Source organism: Anser anser (genome assembly GCF_964211835.1).
Source record: "Anser anser genome assembly, chromosome: 4".
NCBI classification, from domain to species: Eukaryota; Metazoa; Chordata; class Aves; order Anseriformes; family Anatidae; genus Anser; species Anser anser.
The window spans coordinates 9,812,239-9,833,063 of record NC_139724.1 but is presented as its reverse complement, the minus strand read 5'-3'; the positions used below and the strand labels follow the sequence as shown (position 1 = coordinate 9,833,063).

General features: G+C 39.9%; 1 protein-coding gene across 1 annotated transcript in view; it reads left to right on the top strand.

Annotated features, from left to right (window-relative positions):
* Positions 1-1,084: 1,084 nt before the first annotated feature.
* SMARCAD1 (SNF2 related chromatin remodeling ATPase with DExD box 1) overlaps positions 1,085-20,825 on the top strand; it is a 45,891-nt gene continuing 26,150 nt past the window's right edge. Inside the window, exons 1-4 of the mRNA XM_083834786.1 lie at positions 1,085-1,576; positions 10,833-11,007; positions 14,440-14,617; positions 16,617-16,680. Coding sequence (XP_083690912.1) covers positions 1,390-1,576; positions 10,833-11,007; positions 14,440-14,617; positions 16,617-16,680 — 604 coding nt within the window. The 5' untranslated portion in view covers positions 1,085-1,389. The remainder of the gene's footprint in view (positions 1,577-10,832; positions 11,008-14,439; positions 14,618-16,616; positions 16,681-20,825) is intronic.

Genomic DNA, 20,825 nt, shown 5'->3' with positions numbered 1-20,825 from the left:
GGAATAAGAGAAGACAGTACTGAAAGACACCACAGATGGGTTTGTTACTTAGATATGCAACATGGAGAAGCATTTTGAAGTCCGTACCGCTTCTCCTTGCCATTTTCCTGATGGAAAGGGCAAAAGAACTGCAATTGGGTACAAATGAGTCAGATTGTCTGCTCGTGCCGGGTGTACGTGTTTGTTGAGCACTGCAATGTGTTCTTAAGGTCATAGGGGCAAAGGGAGCACTAGACTACTTCTTTGAGAGAGTCCCTTTGAGGGGAGCAGACTTCATTATAATGACAATAACGATTCAGTATGAAGCAGCCAAGACTACTGATGAATACCGAAGACAGAAAATAACACTGATAGAAAGAAATTTCCAGGTAGACCTAATGTGTGCGTAGGTGCCATCTCTGGAAACACTTGGAAACGCTCCAGTTTTCAGGCTGCAGCACGTTTGCCAGACAGCAGCACGTCGAGCCCTGCCCCACGCAGCTCGGTAGCAAGCAGCGCTGGCAGGGGCAGATAACCAACCCCACACAGCACAGCCGTGACCCCACGTCGGGCATTTGAGCTGCTGTTAATTTTAACGGTGTGTAATGGTAATGGTGAAGAAGCAAAGCGTACAATGGTAACGGTGAAGGAGCTCTGTGTGAGCACCATGCTAGACCTGGCGGGATGGATGGGGAAGTGGTTTGTGTTTCTTTATTTGGTAGTACAACTTCTCCAGAAGGTTTTTAATAGCAGCTGCACCTGGCTGCCCAAGATAACATTTATTTATTCCTGCCTGGCCTTGCAGCACGTTATTTCACATGTACCTCTGGTACCTCTGAGCCTTTTGAGCTCTGGTACCTCTCTGAGCTCTGGCACCTCTCAGCCTTTTGACGTGTGTGAGTGCACTGCCTTGGCCTCAGCTGCCCTCAGTGAACTCCACAGGCCTTCCCCTGCCCAGACCAAGCTCCGTGAGCACCCAGGCCACACACCGCGACCTGACGCCCACACCCCAGCGCCTCCACACCCTGAGGGGCGCCCCCCTCCCCTGAGGCCGCCGCGTCCCCGGGGACCAGCGGCCGCCGCGCCGAAAACGCGCGAAGCGGGCGGGCGGAGGAGCTCTGTGACGTCGTAACGGAGCGCCGTCGCCGGCGTCTCGGGCTGTGCGGGGCAGCGGGTAGCCGCCATCGGGGCGAGAAGCGGTTCCGCCACCCCGCTTCGGCTCGGCTCCTTTCGGCTCCTTGCTTCGGCTCCGGCTCGGCTCGCGCCGCTCCCTCACGCCGCGCCGATGCGCGGCAGGTGCGTGTGAGGGGGCCGAGGGGGCTGCCGCGCCCTGCCCGCCCTGCGAGTCGCCGACCGTGCGTGCCGCCCGTCCGTCCCGTCCCGTCCCGTCCCGTCCCGCAGGCGGTGAGCATGAGCCTCTTCAACCTGGACCGCTTCCGCTTCGAGAGGCGGCGAGGCGGCGCGGGGCAGGAGGCCCGGCCGCTGGGGGCTCGGGGGCAGGCCGCCGCCGCCCCGGCCGGCGATGGCGAGGAGCGGGGTGAAGGCGAGGACGGCGGCAGGCCCGGCTCGCCGGCCTCGGGCGGGGCGGAGAGAACCGGTGAGTCGGGCGGCACCGCCGCGTTTCCGCAAATAAAGCGGCCGTGGTCCTGCTGTGGTTCTGTATGGTGTGTTTCGCGAAGGCGCTGCCGTGTGCGTGCGTGTTTCACAGCGATTTCCACAAAAGGATGTTTAAATGGTTCAATCTACGTGTTTACGGTCAACTCAGTAACCTGGTAACCAGAGGTGGAATGGTTCTTCCAGTTCAGAAAGCAAGCTGTGCTTAAAATACGTTAGTCTTTCCTATTCATATACCACTTCCCCTACTACTATTTTTTCACGCTAATATGTTAAGGTTTTCAGAGAGAAAAAAACCTTTCTGTTCTCTGGTGATCTCAATACTACACATATTTAACATTTTCACTAGGCTAACGTAACGCACATCACAGGTAATGCTGAAAAGAGCGAAGACAAGCGTTTGTTTCTGTCTTTCGTTTTCGCTTGGGCCTGGTTTTGCAAAGAGCCGAGAAGCCTGTCGCTGGTCCTCACAGGCTGGTTATATTAGCAGTTCTGCAGCAGTCCCCTTTGCTGGCAATAGCTTGTGGTTTTCGTGGAAATGTGAAAAAGCTTGCTTATGTAGGCATCTGTTTTGTTTGGCTGATGCATTAGCAATATGCTGGTTGTGTTTGGATTCATCAGCTGATACTGGTATGCTGCTGTAATGGCTGTCAACTGCACAGTCACATTCACTTGTGATTTTTTTTCCCTGTTTTGCTGACAGCTTTTCTGTTGTTGGAGGTGTGAGAACGGATCAGCAACAAGTCATTTTCGTTCTTCATTCCGTACGTTTTGGACATTCTTACTCTATCTGACTTTTGATACATTGGAGAGATCAGGCAAACTGATTACGCATTTAGGTACTAGTGGAGCAACATCCGTTGGTGTTGTTTAACAGTTTCGAAGGCTATTTATCGTAGTAGCTTATCTATATGATAAGAGAACCTTTCATGTGAAGGAGGAGTTCCTTTTTCTTTCATAGGTGAGCCAGACAACATTACGGTAGACTGATTATTCCATGAATTCTGGTGTTGTGCAGGCTGACTGTTTTCAGTTGGCTGGAGTGCTGTCTTGCTTGTATTATTAAATATCAATGAATGTTTCATGTTTAAAAGAACAAGAATCTTGGCTTGATAGTTGCCAGTCTGCAGTTAAATAGCCTGTCCAAAAGGAGAGAGAGTGATTTGGTGGCAGGGAGAATGGTTGGACCAGATGATATTGGAGGTCTTTTCCAACCATAATGGTTCTATGATGCCACAGGAAGCAAGCAATCTGCAGCTACTGTGTCTGCATGTGTGTGTCTTGTTGAGGATTGCTAGAAAAACTGGCACTCAGAGGAAGCGTGCTTTGGGACAGAAGTAGTCTTCCTGTTTGTGGTAAGTCACTGTTTTCTGCAGTGTAGGAGATACTGATTGCCAGTGCTCTTGGGTGGTAGGCATAGATGCAGACTAATGAATGATGCTGCTTGTTTTGTGGCTTGTCTTTGTAATTTTTTTCTTTTAATCTACCTTAATTAAAGGCTCGACTTTGCCAGTGGATGCATGTACTACCAAGACCAATGAAGTTTGGAGCTTGTGTTTTTTAAAGTGCGGGGCTTATATCCTACAAAGGTAGGACAGAGGATGGATGAATGGTGTAAGAGGGAAGGAATACCCACTATAGAGAGGCATCAGGTTTTTTTTTGGTAAGAGTACAATAAAAGGGAGCCTAAAAGAGGAACTGTTGTGGAAGGCTAAGTAATAGTGAGAAAACACGTGGGAGGCAATTGTAACCAGCAGTAAATCAGAGTTAAGTAGAAGTGCAGGGCAAGATACCATGAACACCTGCTGGTGTAGAACAGGGGTTCCAGTTAATGCTTAAAGTTGAGATGTAATCACTAGTACTTAACATTTACGTAGTGCTTCATTTTTCACAAATATTGAGTGTTTAAAGAATTTGGAGTGGTTTTGCGCAAATATGTGAAAAAAGTCGCATCGTTTCTATGTAACCCATTTAAATGAATTGACTATTTTAAAAATCATGTAACATTTTCTAAGCCTATAGAAGTTAAGTGGAAATAAAGAACTCAAATTTTGTCTGTAAGATATGAGATACCTAAATGTGGAAGAATAAGCTAGATTGGTTTAGCAGTTGCGTGTCCTCTTTGTTTCCTAATCAGCATCAGGAAGACAGAATTTTTCTTCCTTTGGGTCAAATAAAACAGGCAGTTGTTGTTTTTCTGTATTATCATCGAGCAGATGCAGAGGTGACCTGCTTAGGGCACAGTGTACACTCTCTACTGCTAACTGCATAAGCAAAAGTATTGAGTTTTTTTGTACAAGAAGCTGTTTACATCAAGTTAGCTGAAAATAACCTTCTGGAAGTGCTCAGTAAATCACGTGAGGACAACAATTACCTGTATTTCTTCAGAAGACAAACACAGTGAATTTGAAAAATATTGATGCATAGAGCTGAGAAAAAGGGGAGACTGTTCCTTAGTTCATGTGTACAAACCAAAACAATTGATTAAATAACGGGTGACTTTTTTTGTCCCACTTAAGTTGGTATCACGCAGTCATATTGTGTATGTAAAAAGAATTTTAAAATCAGATGCTTTCCTTTAGAGGTGAATGGTTCAGCATCCTTTCCTAGGGATTTCTTTGGATTTCCAATTTGTTGAATATCCCAAAAAGTGCTTCTAACAAAGAGAGACAAAAATAGTAATTCCATTCTTTTTAGGAAAAAAAAAAAGTTAGATCGTGTCTTGTGCATGAAACACCATTATCGTTTCAGATATTTTTTTGTTTTTCCCAGAACAAGCTAGTACTGGTAGATTGTTCTGCACCCTAGGTATGTAATGCTTCTTGTTGCTTTGTGTGGAACGTACATACCTTACGCTTTAATAAACGTTTTGCAGTATGATGGCCAGAACAATGGATTGTCTTTATGCGCTTATGTATTTTGCAAGCGATGCAGGCTTGCAGTGACTTTGCAGCTGAGTTAGAGGTGATTAATTCTGAACATCACTTCACTGAAGGGTAGGACCATCAGTGACTGAGGGGTAGTTACCAGATCATATTTGAAAGATACCGTCCTAAAAAGCTGTGGAAATGCATCAAGGTAGTGTATTGCAATTTTCTGTAGAAATCAGTGTTACTTAGTAAATAATTCACACATTAGGTTTTATTATTATGTGGTGAAACTGTCATCTTAATTGTAAGTAGCCTGGTGTACTAATATAATGAGATTATTCCAGCTGTAGAAATAGAGCAGAGCTGTGGTGGAAGTATATTAATTAAAATAACTATAATCAGGAATTTCAAAATAAGATTTGTATTCAAAAATCATGCTTGCAAACTGTTAACAGTAGATGGAAATAAAAGTTGTAGATGAAATTAAACCATTGCTGTTACTGGTGGTTGATTATTGTTTTTGCTGATATCCTTTCTGTGCAGTTCAAATATATAACCCAAATGATTGAACTATCAGGGATCAGTGTTCAGTGTCATGTCGTTCACTTGCACTGGGGCTACATGTTTTTTGTGTTCTCATCTGTTGTCCTCTTTTTTTTTTTTTTTTAAAGACCAGAGGAAGCCATATATTTTGCTTATGCCACAGTTCATAGGATATCATTCTACTTAATCATTTCTGGAAAAAAAGTAATGACTTCAGTACCTCTTCTCTGAGGATTCCTGGGAAGATAGGTTGAACTAAACATTTTTAAATGGTATCTTTACGAAGCATCTTAGTTTATTATTGATATTTAGGATTATTTTAGCAACTGAAGAAGACTTTCTTTGAAACAGGAATATTGATGAGTTTGTAGACTATAGCAATGTGCATTTGATACTGCTTTCTGAAACTGGGTAGAAATTACCTTCTGTTAGTTTGTTGTGCAGTGGTCGTAAACATAGTAAGCTTCAAAGTATTACTTCAATTTTATTTTTATTCAGGAAAGAAAGGGCCAGGCTGCTTTGATCATGACGTGTGGTTTGTATTGCAGGTTATAATTAGAATTATAGGGCTATGTAACGTGGCTCCACACTAGGTATGTCTTCTGAAAGACTGTAGAAAGTATGTTGTTTAAAAACAAAAAAAGTCAGGTTATGTAGTGAAGCTCAGTAGAGGAGCTGTGTGTTTACTGACCATGCTGAACACAGCATTTGCTCTGATGTTTGAAAGAGTTTCATTTGAATACCATCGTCCCTGACTTAAAACTGTCACCACATACTTGTGCACAGTTGGATCCAGTTATTCTCATGGAGTCTTTTTTCATGAGAGCAAAAATTAGTTGTTGGGTTTTTTCATTTTTTTTTTAAACTAATAATACTGTACAAGGTTATGATTTGCTCTAAATACATGGGAAGGACTCCTCTTCTTGCATGTATGACTTACTTTTTTTCCCCCCATCTGTCCTCTCAAGGGATTCTGTTCAATGGAATAGGTGGAGGAAGCAGAAGAAGGAAATAGTGCTTTTTGAGAGGGAGAATGCTTTTTCCTAGTAACTCAGCATTTCATAGGTATAGGGGTTAGGAGCTGTCAGGAACAGTGATTGCTGTTTAAAGTAAAAATAAAATGAGAAGGCACCAAGTGGAGAAGTAAATACACTTTTCATTTACACCTAAACTTCTTGCAAGGCCTATTCTAAAGAACAAAATCGTTTTGAAGGCTGTGTTGTTTTTGTAAGCTAGTTGGTTTCTCTTTATATCCAATAAGGATGCTTCTTACCAGAGCTGTAATGAGTGCCTGCCTGCCTGCACGCATGACCTGCTCTTGCAGAAGGAGTGTGTTTGGAATATAGCCTAACTTACAAGGCAAAGATCATGCAAACTGGCTTGATCGATTGTGTTAATTCAGTAGAGATGGAATGTTTCCTTTTTCTTATAGAGATGTTATGTTACTTCTATTCAATTCTTATACTCCGCACAGTTCTGTGCTATTGCGATAACCCTCGCTTGGCTAGCCCATCTTTATAACGTTCAGAAATGTTGTGTTTTAGTTTGCTAAACTAGAACTGTTTTTTCAACCAGCTAGAGAGAGGTTGCTGGAACAAGTTTGCCCACGTCTTTATATTTAAATTCAATTAAAGTGTTTGATACTTACCCTAATGTCTCTTCTCCTGCATTCTTCTTAAACTATCTACATATATATAGGTTTTACATAATGCAAATCAGCTCTGTAAGAGACAGCATGTCTCCTTCCAAATGTGGACAGGTAGGAAAAAGTACAGCTGGAGAACTCTCTGCTGCTAGGGTGTTGGTCTTGACTGCAGGAGGGCCTGTCCCATTTTGGAACAAACACTAAGCTACAGTGTGGGCTTCTCGAGGTAATGCCATTGCTTCGCTAAGTGAGACACTTGGCCCCGCTAAAAATCATTGCTGTATTTTTTTTGCCACACTTGAAATTGTTAGAAAAAAGTCTCTTTTCATAAAAAAAGGAATTTGACATGTAGCTCACTTCTGCATTTGATTATCAGATGAATTTATTGTAGCCTCTTCTGCCAAATCAGCTCTGAAACCGGAGGTTACCTCTGTAGTAGCTCAGCCTGATGTGTTTCTGTGCTGCTGAGCACAGGCAGAAGAAACTGCTGCTATTTTCAGCTGAAGTTCTGTTTCCAGAGACGGCAGCTGAGAAAGCAGCATTGGTGTTTGACACATTGCCACGTTAGTTTTAAGAAAGGGTTGACACGCTAGAGGGGAGAGCATGCGCATGATGCTGTATTTACATGGTGAGGATGTGAAGTCCTTGTATACGAGGATTTCCACTGACAGTTGTATCAGTAAAACTCAACTCTCCCAGGAGTTTTGTAGCCGGGTCTCCTGCACCTGCCTTGTGTATTTTTTTAGTCTTTCTTATTCTGAATTCCTTTGGAGTAGGAAATGAGTCTGGAGAGTTTTTTCACCCATCTGCCTCCCAATTCAGAGTATATTATTGTCTGTCATTCATAGGAAAATATAGCTATACTTTATCAGTTTTTGGAGTTTTGTCCTCTTACAGCATAAATCGGAAGCTGTTAACAGCAGGGAGCTCCCATTTGTTCAGTACCAGCTGCGGAGATGGAATTTGTTCTGCTGTACATTGAGTAAAAGCACCTAATCTCTGCACCCCCGAGGGAGCACAGAGGCAGGTAGGGGAGCCTGAACAACACAGCCTGTCCCAGCTTCTCCTGTGGCTGTCCCAGGAGAGGCATCGCCCTGTGGGCATAGCGTGACACCCATTGCCGTGAGTCAGCAGCAAGGCCCTTGGGAGCACCGTTCAGATGGGGGGACTGCTGCCTTGGGGGCATGGAGCTTGTTGTGGGATGTGGATAATGGCTTTTGGGGAGAATACAAAACTTGCGAGGGCGTGGTTGGGAGGAGCCAGAAGTAAGGAAAGGGAGGGATCGGAGTGGCTTGAGGAGGAACAAGTGTGAAGAAAATAGAGGGATAAGGGATTAAAAGAGACAAGTGATATGTAAAATGGGCGGCATATGCTTCTGGCCATGCCTTGTTCCTGATGGTCATAGTGAGGCCTGTCTTCTCATTAAAATGGTGTTCTGAATACAGAGTGAGGGGAATCTCCATGCCTGTGTCAGTGTGACTGCCAGCTGGTACCGGGCTGGTCCAGCAAGGAGGTGAGGTGGTCTGGGGAGTCAGGCAGGGACCAGAGGCTCTGAGTCGCCCCTCTGCATGTGCACGAGGCAGCTCCAGGTGAGGGCAACCCAACACATGAGGGCACTGACGTGGGCTACCAGGTTTTGTGTTTAGGATGCAATTTTATTCAATTGGAGATAAGTGAGAGCTCTGGTTTTGCGTGTGAGGACAGATGTATAGGGATCTGAGCAAGTATGGGAGCTTTTGTCAGTAAGAAGGATGATGCGCTCTCAGCTGGCCCCTCTCAGACTCATTACAGTGTCTGCTGTTCCATAGGGAAGTCAATCTGGAGGCTTCCAACTGTAACAGCTACTGAAACGAAAGCTGCCTGACCCTTGAATGGTGGCAAGCATGAATCTTGCCTTGGTGTGTTCAACAAGCTGGGCGTTACATTTTTAGTCCTGCTTCATCAGTGCTCATTTCTGATTAATGCCTGTGGTTCTGCAAGGAACATAGACTGGGTAACAGCAGCAGCGGGTAGGAAGCAAACTTGCCTGTCACTTGGGAAGCAGTTCCTTTGTGGGCATGAGAGAAAGACAAAACCTTTCCTGTTAGACGTGGTCAGTATGAAATATGGGAGTGTCAGATCACAGAGGTTTTTAGCTGAGAATTAAAACTGATTTATGATGTGCTTTTCCATCTTCCTACTCCTGTATTTCATCCTGATGGATTAATACCTGGTTAGATGTGCGTTTCATGTATTCTGTAAGATCTTACCTTTGCATAGCTAAAATCATCTGAAGATTGACTGTAACGAATACTTGTTTTGAGCTATTCATGGATGTTAAAGAAGTTTGAGTTAAGATCATTCTTACTTTTGTAATTGATGTTAATAATCTCCATTTTAAAGTTCTTTTTTTCCCCTCTCAGCAGTGCACTATATAACAGTCCCATATTTTTTAGTTTATTGGGTACCTTTGGCCTTTCAAAGCCTGTATCGCCTAGCAGTTTAGTGTCAGCAAATTGCTTATCGTTGTGCTTTTGTGTTTCTATCAAATGCTGCCACAGTGAGTTATTTTAAATTTATTTTCTACAAGATTACTTTTGTACAGCAGATGCTCTCTGAAGCTGTCACATTCTCCACTCCGTGCATTCTTCATCCTTTCTTCAGTCATGTGCCTCCAGGGTTCATAATTTGTCTGGTCTTAAACAACATTACTTGGCATACTAACCGTTCTTTGTTTAGTAGTTCTTTTCATCACTGGCTATAAAAATAGTAAATTAGTAGAAAGGAATGAAGTATAGATAGAGCGTGAGGGAGTAGTGCATTGGGTCAGGTTGAGATTCTGGGCTCATAGCTTCTGCAAAATGCTTTGAATGCTTTTCTTCAATTGCTGACACGAAATGGCACACTTATGAGTTGTCAGTTGTTACCAAATATTTAGTTATGTGTAGTGCACATATAAAGATGCAGAGATAGGAGCTATACGTTCAAGTCCACATGAGTCAACTACAAATTCGTCTTTTCCTAGTGTCTTTTTTTAAAAAAAAAAAAAAAAAAAAAAAAAGTGGCAGAACAGCTCCAGCCTTGGTAGGTACTGGATTGAGCCATATGTTTTAACCTGCCCAAGTTCATATGGGAGCATCTGAATTTTACAGTTAGAACCACAATAACCACTTTGAAATACACAATATGTGAGGTTAGAGCACACTGTGCCTTTGGTACAGTGCTGAAAGAGGGCGACAGAGCAAAGTCTAATAAAGTGCAGGCTTTTTTGTTTTGGTTTACAGTGTTCTGATCCTCTCTCTGCTTTAGTTTCCAAGACCCATTTTGTATATCACATGCTGTGTCATTTCCCTGTGCGGTCGTGTTTTCCCTATCTAGATACGTGCATGGAACTGGCTTCAGGTGTAGCTGACAGGGATTTTACCATGCTCTATTTGTTACTAGTTCAGGAATTGCATGAATAGCTTGGCTGCTTATGCTCATGGTTGTCTTCTGAGTATGTTCAGAAGTGAAGATTCAGTATAGGTTAGTGCAGGCACAGTGGCTCAATTTTACAAGTTTCATGGCAAATAATACATGGTTTGTGAGATGCAATTACAGTATGTACATGTGGAGACAGATTCTGTTTACCTTGAAAATACACCAAGTGTCCTGTGTTTTAAGTTTCCTACATAAGAATCGTCTAGAGCACAATGTGGAAAAGACTGGGTACTTAGATCGTATCTATAGGATTTGCATCTGTACCTGTTAAGATCCTCAGCGTAGCTTTCTAATCTTCAGTGTAATAGTGGTGCACCCTTCCTGAAAGGCTGTGACCAACAGATTATAAATCAGCCATCAGATACACTACTGTGTGTCTGTCCGTGTCCTGATTAGCCTGGAAGTAGCTCAGAGGACTCTGCTGATTTGTTTATTTCTCCCAAGATAAACATGCATTTAAATAATTACTAGCGCTCTTAAACTTTGTGGTTTATACTATACAGGCTTCTGTGTGTGTGAAATAAGATCACTGAGGTGATTTTGCCAGGTAAGTTACAGCTTACAGGAATTTTCCGTGCATAAGGATATGAGTTCTGTTGAAGTGGTTGCTCTGTATGATAAAGTCATAGCTATCTGATGCTATAAGTATGAATAAGTATTTGAAGTTTTAAGTCCTAAGTCATTTTCTCCCATCTTTTCTCCTATTGAAATTGCTTGCACAGGGTACTCCAGCGTACCAGAAACTCCTGAAGATGAGAGGACAACGAAGCTGTCTTATTTCAAGCGTCGAAGAGGAGTACAATTCCTAGACTTGTCTTCAGACAGTGAAGATGAAGAACCAAGAAATTTCCATTCTGCAAAATTAAAAAAGGCTCCAGCGGAAGATGTGATTGTAATGTAAGCTTTAACCTGGTTTTGTGTAATGTTTATGCAAGCTGATGTGATGTTTTAAATTGTAATGCTGGATTAAAAATGAGATACTATGTTCTGGCTTTAGATCTTGCGACGTAACTGAACTCTGCTTGATTTTCAGGGGAAAAAAATACAGCTCTTAAGTGTCTTCTTTGAGAACATGGCTTAAGAGGGAGGAATTCCATGATATTGGACGATATTCATGGTGTTTATTTTAAGTTTGCACATTTGTCCCTCTGAAATTATTTTGATGGCACTTCAAAGCTAAACTTTAAAATATTAGCTTTAAGTTTTAAAACGTATTGGAGTTTGTCTAAGCCTGTTTGTTTTTAATGAAACTATAGAAGGACAAGAAGGCAAGCACTGCTTCTGTGTGTAGTGTAAGATTTTTTTGAGCTGAATTATTATGTATTAGGTGCGTGATGTGTTTTATTACACTTAGTGAAAATTTGTTAGTGATTTAGAAACATTTTTTGATGAGTTAGCAGGGAAGAGAATAGCATGCACATGTCACTTTTGTGGGTGCTAAAAAAGGAGCATTGAGAGTGCAGGAGAGACGAGCTATGTGCAGGTATCTTACACGACCAGCTGGAATGGTTTGAAGAAACCCATGCTATTTATTATCTGCTAGTTATACATCTGTGTGACCAGAATGTGCTGGTTGTCTGTGCCCCTTAACTGTATTTCTGCCAAGCAAAACAGGATGGTTTAACCTGCATATGTTGATAACCTGCGTGAAATAAAATTTGTTAACTTTAATGGGAATAGCAACGGGTCTTGGCCCAATTTTCAGTCCCTATGCAGAGCATGGAGTTATTGGAGCTTGTCAGCAGACATGAAAAAGTGCTTTTCCCTGCTACTATTAACTGAAATTATTGTTTTTTTTATGCATTTTCCTGAAGTCTCAACCTATAGCAGATACTTGGTAAGAAAAAAAAGATCTTCAGTGGTTTGCAGAGGGAGCTCATTATCTATCTATGAGCAAATGGTTTAAGTTGTAGATTGTGCAAGGATACAGGGGCAGCAAGGTGTTTGCATGCACCATATTGGCTTGTGTGCAGTGCTGTGTAAACAAAGTTGTGCTGCTTCTGGGATCAACCAGATTTGGAAGCAGTACAATCAGTTCCGTGCAGTATGGAGCAGAAGCTAATAAGCCATGCAGGATCCAACTTGCAGAGCCACATGTTGCTGTTTCCCCTCTGTAATCTGATTACTGGGGGAGAGACAGACAGATACCAAAGCAGCTCCCAACGATTCATCTGTGTCTCAAGTGAGCCATATCCTCTCGTACTCTTCATTATTCCTCTGTAGCCGCTGATCTCTGATGCACTAGGCACCCCACTGCTCAACACTTTGTCATGGCTCATTGGCTCAGGTGCTAATTGATGTACACTGAATCCACTAAACTCCCTCATGAGTGGCATTCTGTGTGAGCTAAAACTGGAAGGAAGAGTATGGCAGGACTTAGCTTGGGTCTGGCCAGGCTTATTAGTTCTGGCGTGTGCTGAATTTAGCTTGGTTTTGCACAGAATCAGCTGACCAGGTGTCTTTATACTGCGCTTCTTGGTACATGTTTTACCTAGAGTTTGGGGATTTTGTGAATTTCTTCCTTTATTTCTGGGTATCCTAGCCTCTGTTATCCTGGATAAAAGATGTTCTAGAGCAGAAAGTACAGATTTTCTAGCCTTAAGTGAGGTAAGCTTCCCTAGGTGAGTTGCTATCTAGGCTTTGTTGGAAAAACAATTCTAACATAATAGACTTTGTGGGTCAGAGTCATACTCTTTTAGTGGTTACACGAGCGTTTCTTCATGCTTGCTAGGAACGTGATTGTAGAGAAGACATGATGTATGCAACTCTGGCTTTGTTGACACGTATTTAGATGTTAATCCCTGATAGGAAGGGATAAGGTAATTGCAGTGTTACTATATCAGTTTCAGTTGACGTTCTCTTTATATACAATTTATAAAGAAGGTTTTTTCCTTAACAAGGCAGAAAGGTTTGAAATATGCTAATAAATTTTAACGTGCCATTTTGTTACGACTTTTTAAGGGGATGCTTGAATGACCTTCTGAAGCCTATGACTAGATTGGTTGGTGGTTTGAAGAGGAATTTGGGTTATTCTTTGTTTTAAGGATTTTTTTTTTTTTTAGTATACTAGTTTTTTGGTGATAGTACAACCAGAGGGTCCAGGTGTCTGTGTGCCTTTTGAACAGGATAGGGAGGAAAGGATTACTCAAGGAAAAGTTGTCTCAAAATTGCGCATGTGTTTTGTGTCAGTTCTAAAACTGTAATGCAAGTTACCTATTTCAACTACTAAAGAAATTATAGCCAGAAATATGGGTGTATTTTTAGTCTTTTACCTATGTATGTGCATAAAGAATAAAAGGTAAGTCTTTCTGGTAATGGTGCCCTGATAAAATGGCAAACTCCATAATGTTTAATTTTAGTTGAGGAAAGGAGGTTTTATGCATCAGTGGAGGGCAGTAGGATAGGAGACCTGTGCCTACATTCCATCTTGTCTGTGCAACTAAGTATCATCAAAAATACACAGAGCTTTCCTGCAGAAAAAGCAACCTGTAATAACAAATCTTCCAGTAAATTCAGGACTCCACTTTTTTTTTTTTGAAAGGGGTTCTACCCACATTCTGAGATGTTTAAGATACTACTTAAGGATCTTCACATTTTATTTCTTTGAGCTGAGAATTAGGACAGGGAACTGATGCTGCACCTGAAAAGTTTTCTATTTTTTTTTTTATAAAGAACTTAGATCTGTTTGTCTGTTGGGCAGATAAACACTAGACCATTTGAAACAAACTGAGATAGTCTGAGTAATTCAGTTATCTGAAATAATGAAATGTATTGATGTTTTTGTTAAATTGATCCAATTTTGTTAAATCGAGGTGTAAGTAACCTCTTATACCCCAGTACAAAGGTAAGTCATAGTATTTTGTCTGTTCCTTCTTCCCTTTGCCAAGTTGAAATGTGTTTACTGTAAGCAGAAACGTATACTAAACCATAAATGCTTTATTTTTCCCTGAGTAGGAGATAGCGCTTTGGGTACAACTTGGCTCAATTTTACTGAGTACATGTAAATATGTCTTGTAAGGAAGGAAACTGGATTTCAACTGTTCCTTACTTCTATGATACTGTTTTCAAACAGTGTCTCATGGGGAAGTTGGAGAGGGCGACAGTTTTACTACTGTATTTTTCTTTTTATAATATATGTTTAATGTGCTTAAATAATATGCAGCAACTTATTTAAAAAATAATAGTTTTTTAAAAAAGCTAACAATTTAATCATATAAATTTCTACTCATGTAATCCTGTTGGTTTGGGTTTACAGTGATGTTCTTGTAGAGTAAAATGTAAGAAGCAAAAATAAAACTTAATTCTTTATCTGTCCCTCATACATCGTAGCTCTGAAGAGTCTAAGGATGATGAGCAGCCTGAGGATGAATTGACCAAGTTGGCTTATGTAAATGGTGGAGGTCAGCTGCCAGACATGAAGAATGGTGTGGAGGAAGATATCAAAGGTGCAAAGCTGCAAACAATGAAGGAACTTTTTCCCCAGAGAAGTGACCAGGATTTACTAGAAGTAATAATGCTCTGTTCTCTTACTTTATTTTGATGACTGTTTTGTAGGCAGTATTCTTACGCTTTTGGCATTACAAGAGGGAAGAGCCTCAAGTCTTCCTAGCAAAAGATGTTATCAAAGTAATACTCCTTGCAGGGGAAGTACAATCATGGAAGTTTATTTTGTGTGTTTTTTTTTTTTTAAAGTGTGTGTATGTGTGTGTATAGATATGTATAAAAGAATCAGGTCTCTTCAACAGTGAATTCTAGGGTACAGTACATTTTTCTATTACTTTGTGCTGTCCTGACTTTTAACCTTAATTAGAGCTACCTTGGTTCATAACTAGCGATAGCTGTTGCTGGAGTGCAGTTAACTGGTTAATGCAGAATGAGTGAAATCATTGTTAGCTACACTACATGAAACACTTCCCCTTTGCTTTCATCAGATTTGATGCTCAAAGCCTGTACTACTTCCAGTGAGGCAAAAAGAGTAGGCTTGAAATTACTCTAATTTCTTAAAATTATGCCTCTGTATAAACCTAAGATACTCTTGGCCATTCTCCAATGTACAGCACAAATCTACTGTAACATTATGGTAACTTATTACAGTAAAATATATCTTCATTAAGCTTACCTCTTAGTGCTGATACGTAACTAGTTTTTCAGTAGCTTTAGTTTTCAAAGATAAATGCATTTAAATTAATCTATTAAGTTTCCTAGTTGCCCAAGTATCCTTAAAGAAGTGCAGAAATTCAACTGGTATTCTTTGCTGGGTGATTATGGGGTTGCAAATAGCAATTTTTTATTTTATTTTTTCTCCTGGAGGTTATAGTATAAATTATGCTGTAAATGCCCAGAGCATATGAAGTTTCAATTACCACACAGAATGTACTTAAACCAAAGAGAGAACGGTTCATAGTAGCCTAGAAACTAACTAGAAATAATGCTTGTATAGTGTGTCTGTTTGCTGTTTTGTGGGTTCAATGAGGAGTGACTTCAGTGGTGTTTGTAAATGCTTAGTGGTATGTAGTGCTGATGGTATCTGTTCTCAGGAGAGCATAAGAGAGCTCCTCTATCAACACAACTTTGTAGTATGTAAGGGCTGTGCAAGCATATTTTCCGTGATTACATATCCACAACATTCTTGAGGGAAGATGAGGGAATAATAGGCAAATCTATTGTTTCTTCACAAAGGATCTGGAACAGCTTGTCCTGATAAGCCCTACATGACCAGTGAATGTTGTTAAGAAAAAATAGTAAGCAATACTCCTATGCTCCTTTCAAAAGGAAAATATGTTTATAGTAAAATTGTAAGGCAGTGTTTAGAAATGTGAACAGATGCTTGGGAATCAGATCTCCTCATTTTATGTGTGTTGTTTTGTTTGTAACCTTTAGGCTGTTTGCTTTTGTTGAAGTTACCATGCTTGGAAAAAGCAGTACTTACTTTATAAGTCTCGATATTCAGTTAATTTGTAAGAATGATCTATGCTGAGATTGCAGGTAGATGGAGAAAAGAATCTAAGGTTGCAAGAAAGATAATCTGTTGGAGGCATGGTTTAAATTCGATTCCAGGAAATCAACCAGTGTGACATAGCGGTATATAAAAAAATTCATGAGTTAAGATGTTAGGTTTTTGGGTCATCTGGCTTTCTGATAGTAACATAAAATGTTTTTGGAGATTTAAAAAAAAAAGTTTACTGAAACTTCCATCATATGTTTGTGAAATAGGAGGGGGAAAAGAAAGTAAAATGAATTAAATTTAAAAACATACTTGAAAACAGCTTTAATACAAAGTGTTGCCAAATACAGCTGATGTGATTGTAATCAGTCTAGGTGATGATTTAGTACCTGTCAATTTTGGTTTTGGATTTGGAATTTACAATAAATGACTTTTGGGTGTTAGGGTTTTGAGTTGTTTTTTTTTTTTTTTCAAAGTGTATTTCAATCCTGCTTATTTATCATCGTTGTCCTCTTTTCATCTGGATTAAATCTTGCCACTTAGCCGTTGGTTTTTTTTTCAGTTGATAGAATCGACGCACACAATGGATGAAGCGATAGCTGCTGGTTTGAAGTTCAGTGATGAAGGTATGTTTGAAGCTGCAGACTGTCCAAGGGGAAAGATGAGAAGAAGATGCATACCAAAATTCAGAAATATAAAAAAAAGAAAAAAAAAAAAAAAAGGAAAATATATTCTGTGTAGTTTAGGACGGCTTTGGGGTCTTTATATATATATATATATAAATATATATATTTATATATATATATATGGGGTCTTTAAGTAAGTTACTTTTCTTGCTAATAGTTCCTTTGTTGCTTGGAATTTGAGGTAAATAGTAATAGGTTAAAGACAGTAGTACTAAATGTTGTGGGTGAGAAATCTGGTGATAAAAAATTGTGCTGGAATATGTAGCCATTTCTAACTAGAACTTTCTTGTGTCAAGCCCTGTCATGATTTTCTCTTCAGGTTGACTTATAGACTTGTAATTCCGAGTAAGAACTGGTAGGCTTAAACACTACTGCAGACAATTCCTCATGGTTCTGTAGCAAAACATCCTCCAAACCATGCTTTGAGTCCCCAGAGCTTGTTTAGGGTTTTCTTTTTCTGCATCCGAATTCCTGCAGTCTCATGATGTTACGTGATGTTACCAAAGAATCCCAAGATGTGGGAATGTGTAGGCAGTGGTAAGCATGTAAAAAAGGTCATCATTCTCAGGCCTTGGGTTTTGCTCTTGACATCACCTAAGTTCAGGGTTTAAACCTCTATATTCTGTTAATCATTTTGATTGATTTATCATGTGTTCGTGGTGGGGAGAAGAGTGAAAGGTCATTTTGAATATTATGTCTTAAAAAGCTGTTTTATCAGTCTCAGTCTGTTTACAGCTTAGTTGTCTGTGACTTTCTTGAAAGATCTTCATGGTTTGGATAGGATGGAGAAAGCTGTTTATAATCACTGTTGATTATTTTATTTAAGTGATTCATGTGTCTTTTCGTCCAGATGAATTTTAATTTTGGATTTCCATGGATTTGGAAACTGTCTGTAGGAAGCTTGTGCTGAGGGAGAATATAGTTTTATTCTCTATCTAACGTAGAAGATGATCTTTTGATAATTCCGTTCTCCCTGTTGTATATAAAAATCAGAAGAGGAGAAACATTACAACTTACAAGATTTTTAATAGTTAATGAAAAGCTTTAAAAAAAACACCTCTTTAACACAGAATTTTTAACCTTTTAATCTAACCAGACCATGCTTTCTGACTGTCGAGTATTTTGAGGCTATCACTGTGTGCATGATCAGATTCTATACATAGGCGGGAAGAAGCCAACACATTCTCAAGGGACATGCTACTTCTGAGTGCTGCTCCTGGAAAAACCCTTCCTGGAAGATTATGATTACTTTTCAAGGGTTTTGATTAATATTAAAACACTTCACGCTAATAGACATCTCTAAATTTTGGTGCAATTCAATGTCTGAACTAAAACACTGATTTCTGGTATTTAGACCCTGCCTTTTGGCCATTTTTGTGTTGATCTAAGAGGGCTGTTTCATATGCTTTCGATAGAAGCCCACAGAAGAATCTTGGCAGCAGAATTCTCTTTAATCATCTCTGTTATATAAAATATTTAGTTAAGAATGAGCATGCCTGATGGTATAAATCATCTCATTTTGGACACATTTTTTTAAAAAGTGGAAACATCATTGAACATCTGCTTCTCCATGTCAATTTTTGATATGCTTTACTTGTTATGAGGTGTTGACTGGGTGAGAAGTGAGGGACGATACAATTTTATGAAGCATAGTTTGGCTAAAAAAAAAAAAGTGGCCTGACAAAGCATTCTCAGTTTGGTCCTTTCCTTAACAGTGACAAAACTTGTATTTGTATAGTTCAAATTGTTGTTTCTATAACTAAAATTAGAATCATTACAGATAACTTACTGGTACAAAGATCAGATGTGACATACTGGGAAAAAAAGTGTGCATGAATGAAAGACATGAAGTTACAGCAATACCTGCTTCTCGTGATTCGTTTCCATTGTTGCTTTCTGTACATCTTGAAAACTATGAAATCAGTGTGGGTTCTTCTGAGCTAACGCCTCAAGTAAAATTCTTTGATGTTACTGCTTTTTGAACAGACAGAAATGACTGTCCCTTTCATAATAGTGTAAGGAAGTCACTGTCATAAGGTGTTATGTTTTTTGTAGTGGTAACAGCAAATAACAGTGGAAATAATTACAAGTGCCTCTAAAATTTGAAACCCTTGAGTTACTTTTCTCATTGCTTATTGATTAAAAAAAAAAACAAAACGGAGTAACGTTTTCTCTGGAGGGTCCCATGTACCCTGCCTACACTCCAAGGATGAATCCTGTCTAGCAATCGTACAGCTTCTTCATTCCCTCAGCAGTGTTGCCTTGGCCCAGGAAGCAAAAATTAGGTATACCTTGCAAAGTGAATGCCTTTAGAAAGTTGTTTTTCGGTTGTAGATATGTTTAGTTTTAGATGATCACAGACTGATTTATAAGTAATTTTATATTGGTAGGTTACTGAGATCCTGGTTATCCAGATTCTCCACTGCAGCTTAATTGTCACTCAAATTGCGCTTGACCAGTTTTATTTATTTCTTTGGTTTTCCTCCAAAGACCAATGATCATTCAGCCCATGACTTCAAAGAAAGGACGGTAATCTTGGAAATACTCTATGAAGCCTGTGTGGCAGAGAGGTTTGCAGGGTCCCTGTTCACGTTCAGAATTAACAAACCTGAAAGCAGTTCTAGTTGATCTTAAGCGTAATGACTCCTTAACTCTTCTAGTGCTTTACCCAACAGCAGCCTGACCACCCTTAGCCTTGGTATCAAGGCTAAACACATTTTTCAGTCTTAAGCTAGTAGTATGTTTTTGTTGCGTGTTTTTTTTTTTTTTTCCTGCCCATATTGTTTAATGAGATTCTTGGGCAGAAAAGTCAAGCGCATTGTTCTCTGAATGCTGAAGAAGAACTGCTTCCCCTCTGTCGACACGTTCTCTGGATTCTTTGAGGTGTGCTGCTTCTGTGTGTTTTATATTGATATGTAGAAATGAATATGCTGTGAAAAATCTTACCAGTCTTTTCTGGTAGATATCTGGAACTTGAATGAAGAGCTAGTTATTGCTGATGCTTTACTACTCTGTCTTTGGGAAGTGTTATTTTTTTTTTAATCTATGTGCCACTTCCGTTTTTGATACCAGAGGGAATTAGTCTAGTGGAAAATGTATTTGGAAGTATTTTCATACAAAAATGTGTTTCTGTGCAAAGATGTGAATACTTAATTTTTCACAATTAAAGCTGTTTTGGTTGTCCATATCGTCCTTTGGATTTGAAAGCAAGCATGTTTTTTGTGTGTGATCACTTGAGCTCTGCTTGTTTGCTGACTGTCCTTTGGCAGTCTGGGACGAGAGGTTGGCTGCAGATGCTTGTGACAGACATGAAAGCTCGAAAGATCTGCCAGCAGGCTTCCAAAAAGATTGGGAAACTTTAAATAATTTGAACTATAGTAAAAGGAGTATTCATCTAGTAAGAGTTGCTGCTTCAAGCAAAGTTAATGTGGAGAAGTAGTGGTAATGTAACTTCATGAGCCATGCATCGTGGCAGTGAGAATGCACCTGACTGGGCAGGTCTTAATGCTAAGATGGTAATCTCTGATTATCACCTGGGCCCAAAGATATTCAGAAAGTTCTGGCTCATGTAAACTATTCATAAATAATTTAGGTATCACTGATATTTGGTTATCTCTGACTTAATACGCATAGTTCTCTTTCAAGCATTTTGATTTAATGTTGAAAACTGTTTGATAGTAACCTCTAGTGTGCACCTGAGCCAGAAATCAATCACCAGCACTTCCAGATCGGCAGTGGAGTGCATATCATAACTCATAGCTTGGTTTTAGCCTTGGTTAAGTACCAAATTTTCAAAAGCACTTAGCTTAAATAAAATTAGCTTTCATTTGGAAAACTACTGCTGTTAAAAGAAAGATACAACTTTACTCATACGTAAAAATATGGGGCAGTTTAAAAAAATAAAGCTGTTTCCTATGAGACATGATTGCTTAGTTGCCAGAGTACTAAATAAAACTTGAGGAGGAAAATAAGGTAAAGAAACGTATTTTCAAGCAGCGGCTTTGCTTGGAGTTTCTGTGTACCTGTGGACTGTAGTAATAAACTACTACAGAAGACCATTCAACATCTTGTGCAGTTAACAAGTA